The following is a 21,221-nucleotide window of genomic DNA, read 5'->3' on the forward strand; positions in this document are numbered from 1 at the left end:
CACAGCACACAGCTCCCACGGCACACAGCTCCTATGGCACACAGCTCCCATGGCACACAGCTCCCACAGCACACAGCTCCCACAGCACACAGCTCCTATGGCACACAGCTCCCATGGCACACAGCTCCCACAGCACACAGCTCCTATGGCACACAGCTCCCACAGCACACAGCTCCTATGGCACACAGCTCCCATGGCACACAGCTCCCACAGCACACAGCTCCTATGGCACACAGCTCCCATGGCACACAGCTCCCACGGCACACAGCTCCCACAGCACACAGCTCCTATGGCACACAGCTCCCATGGCACACAGCTCCCACAGCACACAGCTCCCACAGCACACAGCTCCCACGGCACACAGCTCCCACAGCACACAGCTCCTATGGCACACAGCTCCCACAGCACACAGCTCCCACGGCACACAGCTCCCACAGCACACAGCTCCTATGGCACACAGCTCCCACAGCACACAGCTCCTATGGCACACAGCTCCCATGGCACACAGCTCCCACAGCACACAGCTCCTATGGCACACAGCTCCCATGGCACACAGCTCCCACAGCACACAGCTCCTATGGCACACAGCTCCAATGGCACACAGCTCCCACGGCACACAGCTCCCACAGCACACAGCTCCTATGGCACACAGCTCCCATGGCACACAGCTCCCACAGCACACAGCTCCTACAGCACACAGCTCCCATGGCACACAGCTCCCACAGCACACAGCTCCTACAGCACACAGCTCCCATGGCACACAGCTCCCACAGCACACAGCTCCCACAGCACACAGCTCCCACGGCACACAGCTCCTATGGCACACAGCTCCTATGGCACACAGCTCCCACAGCACACAGCTCCTGTGGCACACAGCTCCTATGGCACACAGCTCCCACGGCACACAGCTCCTATGGCACACAGCTCCCACGGCACACAGCTCCTATGGCACACAGCTCCCACAGCACACAGCTCCCACGGCACACAGCTCCCACAGCACACAGCTCCTATGGCACACAGCTCCCACGGCACACAGCTCCCACAGCACACAGCTCCTATGGCACACAGCTCCCACAGCACACAGCTCCCACAGCACACAGCTCCAGTGGCCCATGGCTGCCAATGCTTGTGGCTCCCATGGCACAGAGGTCCCAGAGCACATGGCTCCTATGGCACATGGCTCACACAGCACACAGCTCCCATGGCACACGGCTCCTGTGGCATAGAATTCTCATGGCACAGAACTCTTTTGGCACACAGCTCCGATGGCACATGGCTCCTATGGCACACAGCTCCCATTGCACATGGCTCCCACGGCATATGGGTCCCCTGGCAGACAGCTCTCGTGGTACAGACCTCCCACACCACTTGGCTCCCACACAGCTCCCACAATGTGTAGCTCCCATTGCACATGGCTCCTTTGGCATAAAGTTCCCACACAGCTCCCAAAACGTGCGACTCTCACAGCGCACACCTCCTATCCCGCACACCTCCTGCAGCTCCCACAGCACACAGTTCCCACAGCACACAGTTCCCACAGCACACAGTTCCCACAGCACACAAGCCCACGTGGCATGTGACTCCCATGGCACACAGCTCCGAAGCAGCGCCTGGAGAGTGCAGGGTCAATGGGTGGGGAGGCACTGGGCAGAGCTGTGTGCTGAGGGGACTGGTCAGAGGCTGCCACTTGTTCACTCTGATGGGGGAGGGAGGTCCCCAGCCAGTGGCAGGTGTGTTTTCTGCTCCAGAGCTGCATCAGGAGCAAGTTGTTTCTGATTTTGGTAAATTAACAGGTGAAAGATAGAAGGCAGTGAGTCAGCCTTGGGACAGGGATCATGGAAGAGGGTCCAGCACAAGTATCTCACATGCAGGCATGGAGCTGGCTCACTCCTGTGTTTGGAGACCTGGGTGCTGGTGGAGATGGATGGACCAAACCCTGCCTTGCAATAAATTTTGGGCTGGACATAAGGAAGAAATGTTGTACCATGAGGGTGGTGAGGCCCTGGCACAGGTTACCCAGAGCAGCTGTGGCTGCCCCATCCTTGGAAATGCTCAAAACCATATTGGACGGAGCTTAGAGCAACCTGGTCCAGTGGAGGGTGTCCCTGCCCATGCCAGGGAATTGGAATGAGATGAGTTTTAAGGTCCTTTCCAACCCAAACCACCCTGCAAGTCTGTGGCTATATGGAAAAGATCCTTGAACAAGTACCCAGCACTGTGAGGTGGATTTTTTCCCCTTTTTGACCTTTCCCTGAGAATGAGCCATTTGGATTGCCCAAATTTACAGGGCAGACTGTGGGTTGTACCTTCCTTCCAACTTGAAATTTTGGGCTATCCCATTTCCATGAGTTGATGGAGTCTGAAGAAGCTGCCAGACAGCCACTGTGCAGGGATGATGGCTGCAGCTGACAGTGGCTGCAGGATGTCCTTAAAGCCCTTCCTAGATACTGTGACCTGCCTGTGTGTTGTCCTCGCTGAGACCTGACAATTTTAATTAAATCACACAGTTCCCTGCACTTCGGTCAGTGTTTAAAAATATAAACCACCCCTCCCTGCCTTTTTTTTTTTTTTTGAGGAAAAAGTCTGGATTTGGTAGGTTCAGGTGTCTGGACTCTGTGCGTGCATTTTGAGCCTTTATTTCACACTTGCTGCTTTGGGTACCAGCAGCAGCATCTCAAGCACGCTCCCAGCTGAAGCTCTGGGAGGTAGAACTACTTCTGGTCAGATTTTTCTGCCAATGCTATAAAAGGTTTTCAGCCAGAGGTAATACTTGCTCTTTGTCATGGAAATGTACAACTCTAAAAATAACCTTTCCACAGTTCCTCAGCTGGCTTCCTTTCTGCACAAAGCCCTGTGTCTCTCTGTCCAAATGGGCTCACTCTGTGTGATCTGCATCACCTTGTGCAGGGGTGAAGGACTTTCCTCCCTCCTGTGCTGGACGCAGTCCCTCCATCAGGCCCTCCTTCTTCCCCATCCTTCAGGATGCTCAATTATAGGGCCCCTCATGGGCACAGACTCACTCTCTCATCTGGAACAATTTAAATACAGCATTTGGGGTGTGTCTGATTTTGAAAAGAGCTGTGGTGTGTCCTGGGACCGGGGAGGGATGGGTAAAGTGCCTTAGGATACTGAAGTATCAGGAATAAAGTTGCCAAAAGCATGAGACCTTCATGGACTTCAACTAGGCCAAAAGCAATGTCCTGCACTTGGGTCAGGGCAATCCCCAGTGCCAGCACAAACTGGGGGAAGGCTGGAGAGATGAAGGGGTGGATGGAAAACACCCTGCAGAGAAGGACTGGAGGATTCTGGGGAGTGACAAATGGGACGTGACCCAGCGATGGGCACTGGCAGCACAGAAAGCCAAGTGTCTCCTGGGCTCATCCCCAGCAGTGTGGGCAGCAGGGGAGGGAGGGGATGCTCCCTCTCTGCTCCACTCTCCTGAGACACCCTGGAGCTGCCTCCACCTCTGAGGTCCCAGCACAGGACAATGGTGTTGAACTGAGGGTGGAGTCAGGTTGGACATGGGGAAGAAATGTCAGACCATGAGGGGCTGGCACAGGTTGCCCAGAGAAGCAGTGGTTGCCCCATCCCTGGAAGTGTTTAAGGCCAGGTTGCACGGGGCTTGGAGCAACCTGGTCTAGTGAAAGGTGTCCCCACCCATGGCAATGGGTTGTACTGGATGATCTTTGAAGGTCCCTTCCAGCCCAGACCACCCTGTGAGTCCATGATCCTGTGATTAAAGCTTGGGACAAAAAGGAATTATTTAATTGCTCCAGACATCTCTGTTACGAGACCAGTTCAAACACTAGAGAATTGCAATTGCTGTCTGTGATCCCAAATTCAGCCTAGTTTATGTTCCTCAGACCTGGAAGAAAGATTTGTTTGCGTGAAGTGTGAAATATCTTTGTTACAGCCTGGGAGAAGGACCCCTTGGGGCAGGTCTCAGTACCAGGGACACTCAATCATCTGGATGGTCCTATCTTGCTCCTTGATATCAAGTGCTCACAGAACAAATTTAAAACACTTTATCCTCCCTGTATGCCTCAGTGTTTCTTACCTCTTCTTTGTACCTCCCACTCTTGAACTTTCCCTTGCCATGGATTTACATTTGTCTCTGTTCTCCCAGAGGAGAGAGGTGAGGAGGAGAATATTTTCCCACCCTCTTCCAGTGTCACAGAAACTGGAGCTGGGAGTCACAGGGAGCCAGAAAACCCACCCAGCAGTGGCCTGAAGGACAAACTGAAATCTTCTTGAGGTGCTTAAAGAAGAGCAGAACCTCTCAACCATTTTGGTGCATTAATAAAGGAAAATGGGAGAATAATGCAGAAAAGACACAAACATATGGGAAACGCTTTTCTTTTTTTGGGAAACACATGGTGTATCTTACATTGATTAAATTCCAACATTCCAGCAGTAAATTGGTTTGTTGCTAAACAGTTGATACCAAAAATAGACGCTGCTGGATTCAGGATACCTGAAGGTATTGATCGAGAGGTTTTCCAGGAGCTGAGTAAGATGGTGCCTTTGCCATTAGTGTTGATTTCCAATAATTTCTGGCATACCTGGTAGGCACTGGGAGCTTGGGAGGTAGAAGAGCATCAATTTTAAAGAGAGAGGGAATGAGCTGGGTAATTATTGACTGATTAAACCCACCTTGCTTCTGAGTAAAATAATGGAATATGCGAAGTGGAATTCAATTGGGAGAACTAAAGAAGGTAATACAATTAGTGGAGTCAGTGTTGTAAAAATAGAGCTGAGGAGCTTTAGTTGGTACCTGTGTCCTCAGTGTCTGTGGGAGGGCTAGGGTGGCTTTGGTCCCTGTGAGCTCCAGCATTGCCTCTTAAGTGCCCTGTGTCCCTCCTGGAGCTGAGGTTTGTATGTGGCTCCAAGTAGAATGGGAGCGGGCAGTGGAGGGTACTGATTTCTCTAGTGCTGCCCTGGAGCTAACAGGATGAATGGAAGGGCTTGGAGGAGAGCCATAGGGAAGACAGAAGAAGGCCATGGAAAGGGAAGGAGTGTTCATTCATCAGCCAGTTAATTGCTCCAGGAGAGCAACTTTGGGGATGATGCTGCAGGCCTGAGAAGCTCTGACAGATGGGCATGTTTGCAGCAGGTGGGAGCAGCCATCCACAGCTGTTTGCTTGCATAAATTTTGCTGTCTTAATTGGGTGCTGCTCGTGAAGGTGGGATGAGTCCTGGGGGTGCAGCCATCTGCCCTCGCCCCCACAGCGCTCACCGGATCCTGTGCTTCCATCAGGGCTTCCATCAGATCAGTTGCTTGCTTTTAATTAAAAGATCTCCTCAACTCCCCCTGCTTGGAGCTGTTGATCCTTGCTGTTTCCTGCCAGCTCAGTGGCCTCCTGCTTTCCCAACAGCCACTCCAGTGGAGCTGTAAGCTGGAAAAGCAGCGTGGGATGTGTTGGGCTAAGGATGCTAGAGATGAGCTGTGGGTCTGGGTTTGCTGCTGAGTGTGAGGCTCCATGAGCCCTCTTCAGGCAGGACAGGCAGCTGGTTTTGGGAGCTGTGTTGTTACAGCAGTTGGGTTCAAGCTCATGTCAATGTACAGACATTAATTATGTCATTAGCTTGACTCTCCTTTTTCCCTCACTTTTAAAAAAGTGGTGTTTTAGTGTTAATTGGAAAAAAAATGAAATACAACTTCCTCTGAAAACAGAGAAACTGGAGCGAGGCACTGCACTGGTTCTGCTCTGCCACCCTTGCATGGGATTGTCACCAAACCGAGGTCATTTGGTGTGAGCACTGTGATCCCCTCATTTGTGCTGTTGGGTTATAAACACCCAGCAAGTGGCTGCAGAAGAAGCCCTTGTTACCAGTAATAGTGGTACCAAGGCAGAGACCATCCATCTGTGCTGGGCACTGCTGAGGCCACACCTCAAATCCTGTGTTGAGTTCTGGGCTGCTCACTTCAAGAAAGACATCAAGGGGCTGGAGTGTGTCCAGAGAAGGGAACAGCGCTGGGGAAGGGCCTGGAGCACCAGGAGAAGCTGAGGGAGCTGGGGGAGCTCTGTCTGGAGAAAAGGAAGCTCAGGGGGGACTTCTCGCTCCCTACAACTCCCTGACAGGAGCCAGGTGGGGATCAGGCTCAGCTCCCAGGGAACAAGGGACAAGACAAGAGGAAACAGCCTGAAGTTGTGCCAGGGGAGGTTTAGGTTGGATATTAGGAAAAAATTCTTCACTGAAAGAGTGGTTAAGTCTTGTCACAGGACTGTGGTGGAGTCACCATCCCTGGAGGTGTTCAGTGAACAACTGGGTGTGTAGTGCTGTGGTTTAGTGGACATGGTAGTATTTGGTCAAGTGTTGGACTTGCTAATCTTGAATGTCTTTCCCAACCTTAATGATTCTGTGACTCTGTGGTTAGCACATAGCGCAGCTCTCCTTTCATCCTGGCATTGGTGGGAGTTTACCAGCTCTGAGGCCAGTTTGGAGCACCAGGAACAGTTGGAGGAAGATGACCACAGAATGAGAACATCCTGAAGGTGTTCGGGATAGCTAGCTCAGCGACAGGCTATGGAAGGGCTGTGCTGGGCTTGGGATGCGAGGTTGCCCATGGCCACTCTGGTGTTACAAGCCCAGTTATTGGTGGAAAACCCCCAGTGTCCGGCCAGTGGCCTCAGACTCTGTCCTTCTCAGTGATTGGACTGGCCTGACAGCCTGTGGAGGTCATGTTGAGAGTTCACAATTTGGGAAACAGGATCCAGCACCACTGGTATCAAATGCTATTATATAAATGCAATTCCATTGATGGTACCAGCTTTTAATTACCTGTGAATATGTTATAGGAACTCAGTTAAATGCCCCATCCCTGGAAGTGCCCAAGGCCAGACTGGACAGGGTTTGGAGCAGCCTGGTCCAGTTGAAGGTGTCCCTGCCCATGGCAGGGGGTTGGAATGATCTTTAACGTCCCTTCCAACTCAAACCACTCTGTGATTCTAGGATTCTGTTATGTCACCTGCTTCCTTTTCAATGATGTAAAAAGTCAAAAGCTACAATGTAATCTGTTCTGGATCACGCCAGTACACAGCCGGGTGGATGGATGAGGTGTTTCAGAGTGTACCTTTCATCCCAGGGGGATCCCACAAGCTTTTCAGACCCTTCTGTGCATCATCTCTGTTCTGCTCCTGTGTAAAAGCCTGGACATTTTGCACTGACCTTGAACCCTGGCAGTTTCTCTCCTTGCTGAACCTTAGACAGGATTTGTTCCTGGCATGCAGGAAGTTAAAAATCCTGGTGCTGCTGGTCCTTCCTGATAGTACTGGTCATCTCCCATGCCCTGCTCCTGGCAAAGGCAGATGGATGGCTTTGCCATGTTTCTACAGCTTGGCAGGCAGCTGGAGCTCCTTGTGTTGCACCTGCATGGAAAGGACAGGCCTGGCTCTGCTTGGAGCAGGGGTTGAGCAGTTCTCTCCTGTCCCCCTCTGTCTGCTCCCCATTCTGTCATACCTGCTGCAAATGGTTGTGTTGGTCAGAGTTGAAAAAAATTCTGGAAAATTAGGAAAGGGTTGAGTCAGCATCTGATGTTTTTCTTCTTGTTTTCCACAGCTTGAATGAATAAGTTGCAATGTGAAACTCTGAGCTCTGTTTCCAAGAATAAACATCAGCCTTTGGGAACTGAAGGACTGCACAGAGGTCACTGATAGCCCAAATCTCTTTTGGCAAATGGGACTTCAGCTGGAAAGTCCTTCTCCACAGAGCTGCTCTCCATCCATCCATCCATCCATCCATCCATCCATCCATCCATCCATCCATCCATCCATCCATCCATCCATCCACCAGTCTCTGCTGGTACTGGGGATTGTCCTGACCCAGGTGCAGGACCCTTCTAGACAATCTCCTGCCTAGTGCCTTTTAAAACAGATTTCATTTGTATTGCTTTAAGGCCATGAAAGACTATGGAAAATGTTTCTGCTGACTCCATAGAGTTCCTAGGAAGGATTCCTTATGATTTGCTCCCAGAGACCAGATCATTGTGGGGCTGTCAGGTCTGTGCTTCCTCTTTGCATTCACCTTTAAAAAATACCCTACGTTCCCTTAAGGAAAGTGCCAAGATAAACAAGAAAGGTTTATTTTTTTAAATTTTCCTTCAAGGAACTGTTCTCAGGATCTTCTTTAATTTTTTATTGAAAGAGCTAAGTCTTTGCCAAAAAGATCCTTCCAGCTTTGCCAGGTAACTCAGCTGGGAATTAGCTTGGAATTGCACTTTTCTCAATGATGTTGGTTGGTTGTTGTCAGTAAAGACTTGCAGGTTGCCGAGGTGAAGTTTCTTAGTCCCAGCAAAGAGTGAGGCAGCTCAAGGGCTGAGCACCTTGTGTGCAAAGTGATATCCAGAGAGCTACAGGGGCAGTGCCTGCACTTACCTACCTGTGAAGGGTGGAGGGCTGTGCTGCCAGCACCTGCCTGCTCTTCTGCCCATTCCTGCCTTCCTGCCTGCTCCTTCTTGATCCTGCCTGCCTCCTCCTGCCTGCTCCTGCCTTCATGCCTGTTCCTCCCTTCTGCTTCTGCCTACTCCTGCCTGCTCCTTCTTGATCCTGCCTGCTCCTGTTTGATCCTGTCTGCTCCTTCCTGGCCTCCTTGCTTCTGCCTGCCTGCTCCTGCCTGCTCCTGTCTACCTGTCCCTGCCTGCCTGCCTGCCTATTCCTGCTTGCTCCTGCTTGCTTCTGCCTGCCTGCTCCTGCCTGCTCCTACCTGCTCCTACCTGCTTTTGCCTACCTGTTCCTGCCTGCCTGCATCTCCTGCCTGCTTGCAGTGTTACCACCCTGGGCTGGGTGTCTGCTCTCTGTCGGATGAGGGCCTCACTAGCTGTTGGCTAGTGAGGGAAGGAGGAGAGGAGAAAGACCACCCACCCCTGCCTGCTCTCTGCACTGCCTGGGCTCCCTCCCAGGCAGGTCACAGGAGGCCCTGGGGCTTCTCAAGGGTCTAAGACTCGACCTTGGACCAAAGACTCTTCCTCCCTCCCAGTGGGGACATGTGGCCATGGGGACATCTCTGCTCCCACTGTGCTCAGTGCCAGTGGGAACGGAGCAGACATCCTACGTGGGCTGTGGGGTGTGGGGAGCTTGACTCATCCTCTGAAACGCCCCATCTGGCCCCTCAGTGCCACTCTGGCATGAAGTGATGCCGGCCGTGGCACAGTAATGTTGTGGTACTTCAGCTTCCCATAGCTGTATGTCACTTGCTGTGAATGGTTAAACAGATCTCAGTGAGTCACTTAAACAGACACCGTGGATGTGAAAATAGTTGTCTGGGCAGCCTGTGCTTGCCAGGCCGCCAAGTAATCCTCACATGGCCTGTGACTCAAATCAGGCCAGAAGGAGTGCTCTCCATGCTGCTCAGTTGGAAATATTTTGAGGGAAGGCACCCAGCCCCATTCCCTGTCCCCTCCTTCCATCCATGTAGTCTTGTCTGCTCCCTGAGTGGCCAGCACAGGACCATACTCACCACTTGTCCTCAGTGGCAGCTTCACAGCAGTGCATCACAGAATGTTAAGGAACCTTAAATACCATCTCATCTCATCTCATCTCATCTCATCTCATCTCATCTCATCTCATCTCATCTATCTCATCTCATATCATCTAATCACCCTGCCATGGGCAGGGACACCTTCCACTAGACAAGGTTGCTCCAAGCCCTGTCCAGTCTTGGACACTTCCAGGGATGGGGCAACCACAGCTGCTCTGGGCACTCTGTGCCAGGACCTCACCACCCTCACAGGGAAGAATCTCCTTTTCTCCCATCTAACCCTGCCCTCTCTCAGTGCAGAAGCTATTCTCCCTTGTTCTGTCCCTCCATTCCTTGTTCAAAGTCCCTCTCTAGCTCTCCTGGAGCCCCTTTAGGCCCTGGAAGGGGGGTTCTAAGGTCTCCCCGGAGCCTTCTCTTCTCCAGGCTGAACACCTCCAGCTCTCCCAGCCTGGCTCCAGAGCAGAGGGGCTCCAGCCCTCAGGTCATTTCTGTGGTCTCCTCTGCACTTGCTCCAGTAGCTCCACATCCTTCCTAGGCTGGGGACTCCAGAGCTGGAAGCAGGTCTGCAAGGGAGGTCTCACGAGAGCAGAGTAGAGGGGGAGATCCATCAGCCTGGGTTGCCAGGGAGAAGGAACAGTACCTGTCAGTGAGTTATGTGAAATTGTTCAATAGAATTGAAGGTGGATATGGGTGGGAAGGGACCTTGGAGGCCCCTGGCTGATCCCCTCCAGCAGGTCCAATGCTCAGCCTTTCACCCAGCCTTGTGCTGAATATCCATAAGGACACACATCCCACAGCCTCTCTGCATTTGGTATTTGGCTGCCATTATGACTGTTCTTCTTCTTAATATCGAATTTGCATTTTGCTTGGTCCAGCACTGCTTGTCCTCTTCCTGTGCAGCTCCAAGCATCAGTAGGAAGCTCCAAGCATCAGTAGTCACCTGCAAGGACCAGCAGGACACCTGGCCCCACCTTCTCTCCACCCTCCTGCAGGGTAGTCTCAGACAGCAGTAGGAACCACTTTGTCTTTCCTCTTTCCAGGTGGATAATCCCAACTCCCAGACCATCCCCGTGTCTGTGGCAGCCTGTTGTCTCCAGTACTCCTGGTCCTTGTCTGCTTGCCCAGGCTGGATGGCTGCAAGGAGTTACTCAGCCCACTAGTTTATTTCTTTATTGAGAAATAATTAGTAATTCCTTATTATTACAGTTACTAATTTCTTATTTTAACAGCTTATTATTGCTTATTATTTTCCTATTATTGCAAATTCTTTCAAGAAATTTCTTAGTATTAAATTTCTTATTATTTCTTTATTTCTTACTATTACAAGTTCTTTAAGAATGGAGAAAAAAAAATGAGTCACTTAAATGATAACTCAAACGAAAATATCCTATTCCTGTCACTGCATTTGTGCCTGTTCTCCAGCAAATACCCTGGGGTGAAGGACTTCACAGATGTGTTCCTTCTCTTTTTTTCCTAGTAGTGCTGAAGCTTGTAGCTCGGGGATGGGAATGTGTAAAGCTGCCAGTACGATAGGACCTTCCCCCAACACATTTCCATTATCAGGATTTTCTAATTATGCCATTGACATGAGTCAGTCAATATGCCTCACCTCTATTAAACAAAGTTTTATTTAATTAAGTCTTGATCTCATCAAAATCAAGAGGGAGTGTTGGGGTGGCAGCAGGGAGAGCTGCACTGGCAGACCTTAGTTGGGTCCCAGCATTCTGGGCATGGGGCTGTGTACAGGGGCTGCTGTGTGCAGGGGCTGCTGTGTGCAGGGGGCCTGGCAGTTCCTGAAGCACAGGTTGGTGAGAGCCACATCTGCAAATCCTGGCTTCTTTCAGGGCATGCTGGTTTCTGGGAGAGGAACCTGTGTGTGATCACAGATTCACAGGATGGTTTGGGTTTGAAGGGACTTTGAAAGGTCATCTCGTTCCACCTCCCTGCCATGGGCAGGGACACCCTCCACTATCTCAGGTTGCTCCAAGCCCCATCCAGCCTGGCCTCAGACACTTCCTGGGATGGGGCAGCCACAGCTTCTCTGGGCAGCCTGTGCCAGGGCCTCACCAACCTCACAGTCCAACATTTCTTCCCCATGTCCAGCCTGACCTCACTCTTGTTCAGTTTAACACTTGTCTTGGGGCCCAGAGCTGGAAGCAGCTGGAGGTCTCAGGAGTGGGAGGAGAGTCCAGCACAGAGCATGAGGTGGGAGTGCTCCCAGTCTGGATGTAGGAGTGCTCCCAGTCTGAAGGTGGGAGTTCTCCCAGTCTAGATATGGGAATGCTCCCAGTCTAGGGGCAAGAGTGCTCCCAGTCTGGAGGTGGAAGCTATCCCAGTCTGGAGTCAAGAGTGCTCTCAGTCTGGGGGTGGAATGTTCCCAGTCTATGGATGGGAGCTCTCCCAGTCTGGAAATGGGAGTGCTTCCAGTGTGGAGGTGGAAGTGCTCCCAGTCTGGAGTTGGAAGTGTTCCCAGTCTGAGGGTGGAAGTGCTCTCAGTCTGGGGATGGGAGTGTTCTCAGTCAGGGGTTGGAAATTCTTCCAGTTAAGGGGTTGAAGTGCTCATAGCTCTGGTCTCTACACTCTGCAGGGCAGCAGATTTTATTGGTCTCTGCAGCACATCCATGTTTGCTCTTTCCTCTCTCCCCAGAAACAAAGGAGGAGCTGGAAGAGCTGATGTCTGATATAAAGAAGACGGCGAACAAAGTGCGCTCCAAACTAAAGAGTGAGTGTTGGCCTGTGATGGAGCTGCGGAGCTCTGCCTGGAGCACTCCTGTCCCAGGCTGGGAATACTCTCAGGGATGGGCATCACCTTTCCTCTCTGCTGCACCCTCCAGGTGCTTTAATTTGCCCTTTGTGAATTTGCCCCCTTGTACCCCGTTCCCAAAATGTAATTGAGGGAATGGGACCACGAGCAGCTGGTGGGCTCTGAGTAAGTCCTGTGCCACACCACTGGCAGGGGTTGGATGCTGGACAAACCCCCAGCATGGCCAAAGGTTCTATTCAGTGTGAGTGAAGAGGTGCTGCTGTGGGATGTGCTGCAGGATATGACCTCCAGTTTCCACTATTGGAAGAGTCAGTCAGTCTGGGGTGTAAGAACAAGGTGACTGTCAACCCACTGATGGTCAGGGTTGTTGACAAGCCCAGAATTCCAAGACTGGACCCCAGGGGATTGAGGGAGTCAGAGAGGATGGAAGCATCTTGAGATGGGAGGCAGGTCACCTCTGTTATCTTGGATTTGCCTGTGGTGGTCTTGGACATCAGTCTGGGGTTTGGTTGAGATTGGTGCAGAAGACCTGGCTGTGTCTGAAAGGTAGGAGAGGAGCTGGTGCTTCCCCCAAGGCAGCAGTGTCCTCACTAATCCCAGGGTTTTGTAGACATCTCACAGTCATGGAGGACTCAGATGTGCCTGGAGCCCTTTGTTAAATTGGTCACCACTGGTGTGGCCATGTCCCATGTGTGGGCCAGGAGACCTGTATCTCCATTGTTCCCATGCTCCCTTTATCCTCCTAACACGTGATCTCAACTAGAGCCAGGAAGGAGAGCCGGGGGCCATCTTATCTTCCATAGTCTAATGGATTCATTCCCATGGCCCTGGACACACCAGGATCCCTGGTGATGGGGTTTGGCCCATACAAAACAAAAATCCTTTTCCAGAAGTGTTTTGTTCAGTGTTTTATAAGGGACTTTGAAAGCCTGAAGGATTGCAGGACAGGCTCCAATTCCTGTTTCCTGCTTCCAGAAAAGACTGTCTGGTATCATATTTACCTGGAGCAGCAGATGATTAATCCTTGTGCTTTGTCCCAAATCGCTTCATGGCCAGCATGATCAATGACAGAAAACAGTCAGGATTGATCAAAAACAACATCTGCTGATAACAAACTGACTTCTTCAGGCCAGACATTACTCATGCAGGGGCTAATTCTAATTACCAGCTTCTTGGGAGAATGTGATTTTACTAATTATCAGAAATGCCCAGTGTTTGCCAATACCATTCCTTGGGAGTGGTTTGTGACAAGTGTGGAGGAAGCCCAGTTGCTGATGAAATATGCTGAGCTGTACTGTGAGGGGGCAGCTCCAGGGAATGAGGAGTCCTTGCTACAGGAGGAACCTGCCCTGTGCTGGGCTTGAGGGACCTGCTCCAGAATGGAAGGTGCTGGGGACAGCTGGGCTCAGAGAGCTGTGGGACATCAGTGTTAGGAATGGGGTCTTCAGCCAGACTCAGGGGATGCCACCAGCTCACACCAGGTGGTTTATGTGGAGATCTGTGTCTCTGCACATATCAGCCTGCTGATGGGAGCTTTCTTCCAAGTTTTGAAATTAAGTCTTTGAATTAGTATGTCCTGAGCTGGCCTTGAGGATCAGGTTTCATAGAATCCTGGAATGATGGAATGGTTTGAGTTGGAAGAGGCCTTAAAGGTAATTTCATTTCACTTCCTGCCATGGGCAGGGACACCTTCCACTACACCAGGTTGCTCCAAGCCCCATCTAACCTGGCCTTGGACACTTCCAGGGATGGGGCAGGATTGCACTGTCCTGCTCTGTGCCAGTCCTACTGCCCTGCACCCCTGTGACCTCTCCCTGCTCGAAGCATGGTGGGACATGATGGTGCTCCTCCCTGCCATGGTTCACAGGCTTTGGGCAGTGAGGGCTTCATCTCAATTAGCTGCATAATTAAAGGAGCAGATCCCTGCCCTGCTACATGAGTGCTCAGCATGGTGCAGCACACTCATGCTGGCATGGTGGGTCCTCCCTGTGCCATTCCAGGCAGCTGGAGGAGCTGCTATTTTTAGGTTTCCTGGAGGAGTCTTGAGGTTACTGGTTACTTACTGAGACACTTCAGCTCTGGATTTCCTCCTCCTGCCTCTCTGGTGGGAACAGCTCTCCAGTTTGAACACTGGCAATCAGACCTAAGCATCACATTGATTTTGCATGGAAATCCTGGCTCACCAGGCTGGGGATGACAATGCTGCCCTTTCAGCCCCAAATCGCAGCCAATGGCCAGGCACCAGGTGTTTTTCAGTCATGAAACAGGGCTTTGCTGCCAGGCTGAATGGTGGAGTCAGGATTTGGGAACTGCCCAGTACCAGCTGCTCCTGAATCCAGTCTTTCACAGTCCCTTTGCCAAACAATCCTTTTCCTTTGGTTAAGCACTGGAACAGGTGGTCTGGCAAAGTGGTGGAGTCACCATCCTTGGAAGCGTTCAAAAAATGAGTAGATGTGGCATTTGACAGCACGGTTTAATGAGCTAGAGGTAATTGGTTGAAGGTTGGATTTGATGATCTTGGAGGTCCTTTCCAACCTTAATGATTGTTCCTCAAACAGCACAAAATAATGTGTCCTTCTACCCTGACCAGGCATTGAGCAGAGTATCGAGCAAGAGGAAGGACTGAACAGGTCATCGGCTGACTTGCGGATAAGGAAAACTCAGGTGAGCCTCTGCCCTGTGGCACCAGCAAGGGGAAGGTGGGAAGTGGCAGCTGAGGGATCCCAGGAGGTGCTGGGAGAGGAGGTCTGTGCTTGGCTATGGAGCAGATTTCTCTGGGTGAAACTCTGTCTTCCTGCCCAACCATGCAGAGCTGGTGTGTAGTTTTTACCTTCTGGTGATGCTTTGGTGAGAGAGTACTCAGTAGGATGCAGCCCTTGATCCAGCCTGGAATCTGTCCTTGCATCACTGCAGAGCTGTGTCCTCTGTACTGGGGGATGTGGGTGAAGACAAGGCATCTCAGAGCCTTGTTCTGCAACCAAGAGTGTGTATCCCATTAAAGGGATAAAGGGAACAGAAGCTGCCAGTGCTGCTCTTCATCATTGGGGGTGGGATCCAGATGTAGATCTGTAGCTCTCACAGGGGGTTATGCACACACAAGAAGTCCTGATTTCTCCATGCTCTGCAGTGGTGCTGGAGGAGTTTGGCTTTTGTAGTTGATCTCCTCCTCAGCCTGGGAAGACACTCAGGGAGCCTTCTCTCCCATCCACATTTGGTGCCGGATCAATATGGCAGTGATGGTGATGAGTCAGCTCTGCAGATGCAGCTCCCAGCTGGAACCCCAGTGTCCTCCAGCCCTGCACCAGCTGTCCCAGCTCAGCCCGAGGCCATGAGGGAACTGTCCTCTACAAAGCTGGGGGAGGGGAAAGGCCCACCTGTCTCTAGAGCAGGCAGGACAGGGAATTTCTGGGGCATGGCAGAGCCAAAAGATGGTGCAGCAACAGGAGAGCAGCAAGTTCTGCTGCAGAGCAGCTCTTCTGTTCCTTCCAGAAGGATCCAGTGTGGACAGAGCTCTGCTGCAGCTGGGCAGTGTCAGGCTGACAGCAGATCCCTTCCAAGAAAAGCCTTCCCTTCCCACTCCAGAGACACTTCTGTGTGCTGAAAGCAGTGCTGTGAAGCCCCGAGGTGTTCTGCTCCATGCTCTGTGCTGAGCTCCTCAAGAGCTGATGTCATCCCAGATGCAGGTGCCAGAGTGCCAGTGGCAGGGGGGGGAGATGGCAGTCAGTGGTGGTGGTCCCTGGTATTAGCTGTGATGTGTCCTTGTTTCTCAGGAAAAGGCTTTACTTTGGCAGTGTCTGGGGAAATTGGAGGTGGCCACAAATGGGAACTGCATAACCCACGGCTGTAGATTTGAGCAGGATTTAGATTTGGTCTGTGTTTGAACTCTGTGGTTCAGATGTCATCCTGGTATGTGGGGGAGTGGGATTCAGGGCTCTGCTCCACCATAAAGCCATGGAGTGGTTTGGGTTGGAAGGTACCTTCAAAGGTGATCCAGTCCAACCTGCTGCCAAGGGCAGGGACACCTTCTGCTAGACTAGAGTGCTCCAAGCCCTGTCCAACCTGGCCTTGAATACTTGAGGGATGGGGCAGCCACAGCTGCTCTGGGTAACCTGTGCCAGTGCCTCACCACCCTCACAGGGAAGAATCTCTTCCCAATATCCCATCTAACTGTGCCCTCTGGCAGTGGGAAGCCATTCTCCCTTGCTGTGTCACTTCAGACCGTTGTCCAAAGTCCCTCTCCAGCTCTCCTAGAGCCCTTTTAGCACTGGAAGTGACTTTAAGGTCTCCCCAGAGCCTTCTCTTCTCCAGGCTGAACAACCCCAACTCCCTCAGTCAGGGAGGTGGGACATTTTCTTGCAATGTGGGCATTTTTTAGCATTTCACTGGGGGCAGGGGAGCACCTCTGGGCCGTGGCACAGAGCCCTTAGGTTGGCAGTGTGACAGTGCTCCATTTTGGAGCTTTGGCTTCTGGCCTGGCTGGTCCCCAGCTCTGAGCCCCTGCAGGTGTTTGTCTCCCCAGAACGCAGAGGGATGGAGACACCACAGACTGTGGGTCCTCTGGGCCCTTTTCCAGTGTTTGACCACTCTTATGAAGATTTTCCCCCCCTTAATATGTAAATGGAATTCCATGTCCCAGCTTTGTCCCTCATCTCTTTTCCTGCTCCTGTGCACTTCCAAGATGAGTTTTGCTCCAGCTTCTCTCTTTGCTCCCTCTGGGTCATTGTAACAAAAGGATCTCTCTGGGCTTTGTCACCTTCAGCTGACCAGGCCCTGCTTCTCTCAGCCTGTCCTCGCTTGTCCTGTGCCCCACCTGGGATCACCACCACCTTTGTCCTGCAGTGACACAGACCAGTTCCAGCCTCTCCTGGGCAATGTGGCTGTGTCTTCCCAGAGCCTGGCCTGCTCTCTCCTCCCTTCCCACATTCTGTATGAAATTTGGGATGAGCCAAACTGGAAAGCTGATTTAGACATGCTTGGTGCTTGAAGCTTGATGTTTCTGTAGGTATTTGTGCCTTCTCCAGTTTGTATGGACTTTGGTATTAGCAAAACACTGGGTAAAAGAAGGAATGAGGAGCCGATTCCCCCTTGTTCACATGTTGTAAACTAGGAGTAATTGAGCATTAAGATTATGGGCAGTTATTCTGCCTTTGCTGTGGTCATTTCCAGACAGAAGAGTCTCATCAGATCTGGACCTGCCTGCAGCAGATCCAGGTACAGGGAGGGGGCTTGGGGTCACAATTCCTAAAGGCATCCCCAGTCCAGAAATGCAGCCAGTGATGCAGCTTCCCAGAGGTCTCGACAGTTTTTCTATGTTTCTATATGTATATATAATATATAAGTATATATTATATATATACTTATAAATTTTGTGTATTACCCCATGGGATAAACACTTCAAAAATATCTTTCTCTTAATCACATGAAGGACAAGGACCCCAGTTTCAGTGTGTGCTTTTGGGGGCTTTCAGAGCCCACTCTGAATACCCAGAGCTTTTATCAGCTCTTTGGAAATCTGGTTTGGGCTGCTTTGCCCATGTTTGGGGAGTGAAGAGTTGCTAGACCTGAGTGAAACAAATCCTTTTCCTAACTTGAGTTAAAATTTTCTGTTTAATGAGTTTCTTTCAAACACAAGGTACATTTTGACACGCTTTTTATTTGCTGTGAATATTCAGGTAGGTTTATTTAATGTCTGAAAGCCATTTTAAATGCTTTTTTCCAGCTGATTTTGCACAAAACTCCATGTTCCTCCAAAAATCAAATTAATTTTGTAGACATGTGGGATGCCCATGGGAACATAAAATAACAATCTGAGAAAATAAACACTGAGTTAAATAACTTCTTAAGCAAAAGATGTGTCTCATGGTGTGCTAGTGAGCAGGAAGGGTGTCACTCAGCACCCAGGCTATATTTGGCTGTAGATCAACATATGTTGATAGTTTTCAGCTGAATGAGAATGAAGTGGATTTTAGGAAAAACAATTTTGGAACAGCAGAAGAGTCGCTTGGATGGCACGTCACGTCATTGCTGGATTTTGAGCTGAGATGCTTGGGAGCTGTTCTGACCTTGCTCTGGGCCAGCACCTCTCAAGCAGAGGATGGAGCTGGAGCTGCCAGGGGCGTTCATGTAAGCTTTGTGGTGGAGGAGGGAGAAGATGAGCTGAGGCTCTCCATAAATACTCTGCTGTTGCTGGCTTAGAATAGCTGCAGAACCAGTGCAGGCATCACCAGTGTCGTCTCCTGGAGGTGAGGCTGTGCTGTCTGGGCCTCCTCCAGGTGTACAAACACCTGCACCAACACATCTGAGTGCTGGTGGCACCAGGCCCGTCTGACATTCCCTGTTCCCTCTCTGTGCAGAGACTGTCCAGAGATGGGAATGGAGCTGGAGAAGGGTCTGGAGCACAAGTCTGATGAGGAGCAGCTGAGCAAGCTGGGGGAGCTCTGTCTGGAGAAAAGGAGGCTCAGGGGGGACCTTCTCGCTCTCAACAGCTCCCTGACAGGAGGGTGCAGCCAGGTGGGGGTTGGGCTCAGCTCCCAGGGAACAAGGGACAGGACAAGAGGAAACAGCCTGAAATTGTGCCAGTGGGGTTTCAGTTTGGGTATCAGGACTAATTTCTCCACTGAAAGGGTGGTCAGGCATTGGAACAGGCAGCCCAGGGAGGTGGTAGTGTCCCCATTGCTGGAGGTGTTGAAGGAACAACTGGATGTGGCATTCAGTTCTCTGGTCTGGTTGATAAGGTGGGGATCGGTCACAGGATGGAGTTGATAATCTTTGAGGTCTTTTCCAACCTTAGTGATGCTGTGATTTTGCCTTTGAGCAGGGCTGGGTACAGTTGCCCCCAGCATTGCAGAATGATCCCCACGGGTCCTTCCTGTGCCCGTGCAGGGTCTGGCATGTCCCAGCAGCATGGCACTGGCAGGCAGGACACAACCCAGGGCACTGCTGTGGCCTTGCCTCCAGGCTTTCTGGGCAGAAGTAGTGCAAGTAGGGTGCTGCCAGCCTCTCAGAGTGTCTTCTTGGGGCTGGAGGCTGTGCTTAGGTAGGGCTGGATGAGGGATACCTGTGCCGGTTTGGCCAAATTTAGAAATATATCCTCTGAGAGAAGGCAGGTTACAACCAGCCCTCCCCCACCAGGTTGGAGAAAAAAATAAATTTTCCTCGGAGGAAAGTGAAAGAGATGAAAACTATTTATTTAACAAACACACAGGGAAACGATAATGATGCTAAATAATAAAACCTCTTGCTCTGCTGAGAGAAACGTGGGAAAATTTCAGAGTCCTTCCGTAGTCTCTCTCTCCCCCTCCTTGGAGCTGGGAAGGGGTGGTGGGCCCCCGTCCAGGGCCAAGGCCTCGGTGGAAATTCCTCCCGATGTATTCTGATGTTGAAACAGCCCAGCAGAGAAAAAAAAAAAAGAAAAAACGAAGTCCCAGGAAAACAAAAGTTCAACTCTCTGTCTCTCCCTGGAGAAAGAAAAAGGAGCTGAAAAAACTGGCTGAAAGCAAGCAGGGTGCTTTCCCCACTCTCGCTCTGCTGCCACAGCTGAACACAGAGCTGTCTCTATCTCTGTGTCCTTGAAAACATGAAAACAAACTGCTTAGAAAGTTCCCTCAGTGTTGTCTCTTCCCCCTCTCAGGCTCAGTTTAAAGGCACAGAAAGGCACAAAATTAATTTCTGGGCATGGGGCAGCGATAGGGGATACACATCACAAAGTCACCCCAAGACAATGCCTCTGGTCCACTCCCCTGGGGACACATACCTGCTGTCACCTGCCCGCCCTGTGCTCTGTCACACTCACTGGAGCAGCATTTGGGCTGGAAGTGCTTTTGGGGTGGCCAGAGGTGCTCGGGGCTGAGCCTTCCCCGCTGCTGGGGTAGCAGGGCTCTCCCTCCTATGGGACCCTCAGCTCCCTCTCTCCTTCTCTTCCCTCTTAGCACTCCACGCTGTCCCGCAAGTTCGTGGAGGTGATGTCCGAGTACAATGCCACGCAGACTGACTACCGGGAGCGCTGCAAGGGCAGGATCCAGAGGCAGCTGGAGATCAGTGAGTAAACCTGGAGTGGGAACACAGCTGGGGTGTGTGTGCCATGGGGCCACATCCTGCACTGGCTCCCGATGGATCAGAGCCACTCCCACAGCTGGGCAAACCTGGGATGCACAAGAGCCCATGGGAGTGGCTGGAACACAGCTTCTGTGGGAGATGGGCATGGGGTGGTACCTTGAGTTTCAGTGGCAAAGTGCATCCGGCAAAGTACATCCCAAAATGCTGCAGAGAAAGAGCAGGCATCACAAGGAGAGGAATTTCTTCTGTGTTGGCAGCTAATTTTTAATTCAAAGAAGCTCATGGGAATTCCTGATTCCTGTGTGTATTTGTCCTTCCTCAGGGTGCTCTTCTTAATGGATGAACTAAGCTGAACAGAGAAAACAGAGAAGGGAATTCTTGAGATTGGAGCACTCCCTGCTCCTGATGGTCTCCCTTGCACAGGAAGAGCAGGAGCCTCAGTGGCCCCAGGCACCTTTCTGGGCCCAGGACCTGATGGCTCTTAGCAGCCATTATGTTGTCTGGCCAAGGGTGCACCCCAGGTGACACCTCTGAGGCTGGTGACACCTCACCCAGGTGACACTACTGTGGCACTAAGATCTCTGAGTCATCCAGAGCCCATCACTTAGGAGAAGTTCGGTCCTGCCTGTCTAGAAAAACACTCTCCTTGTGGTTCTTCTGGGCAATCAGTGATACCTGGATAGTTTAGAGCAATGGGGTTATCTCCCAGCAAAGAAGAACCATGTAATTAGGGGAATAAGCAAGGGGGAAGTCAGGGCATGCAGAGATTAAAAGAGATTTTTGCAAATAATCTCACTGTCAGACATGTTGTGGGGTTTGTGCTCAGTATGGAAGGATCTGAACTTAGTCCTTTTTTTTTTCCTAACAACCAAATGGATGGTTTTCTTTCCTCCAACAACTCACTGTGAATGATGACAGGAGATCT

General features: G+C 51.3%; 1 protein-coding gene across 4 annotated transcripts in view; it reads left to right on the top strand.

Annotated features, from left to right (window-relative positions):
* The window catches only part of STX1A (syntaxin 1A), a 74,932-nt gene that overhangs the window by 42,549 nt on the left and 11,162 nt on the right, over positions 1-21,221 (top strand). For 3 of the 4 annotated variants that reach the window (XM_069033113.1, XM_069033110.1, XM_069033111.1), the window contains exons 4-6: positions 12,125-12,199; positions 14,832-14,905; positions 20,170-20,278. In XM_069033113.1, coding sequence (XP_068889214.1) covers positions 12,125-12,199; positions 14,832-14,905; positions 20,170-20,278 — 258 coding nt within the window. The remainder of the gene's footprint in view (positions 1-12,124; positions 12,200-14,831; positions 14,906-20,169; positions 20,279-21,221) is intronic. The other variant, XM_069033112.1, reaches the window with a different exon arrangement.

Source organism: Aphelocoma coerulescens, chromosome 19 (assembly GCF_041296385.1).
Source record: "Aphelocoma coerulescens isolate FSJ_1873_10779 chromosome 19, UR_Acoe_1.0, whole genome shotgun sequence".
NCBI classification, from domain to species: Eukaryota; Metazoa; Chordata; class Aves; order Passeriformes; family Corvidae; genus Aphelocoma; species Aphelocoma coerulescens.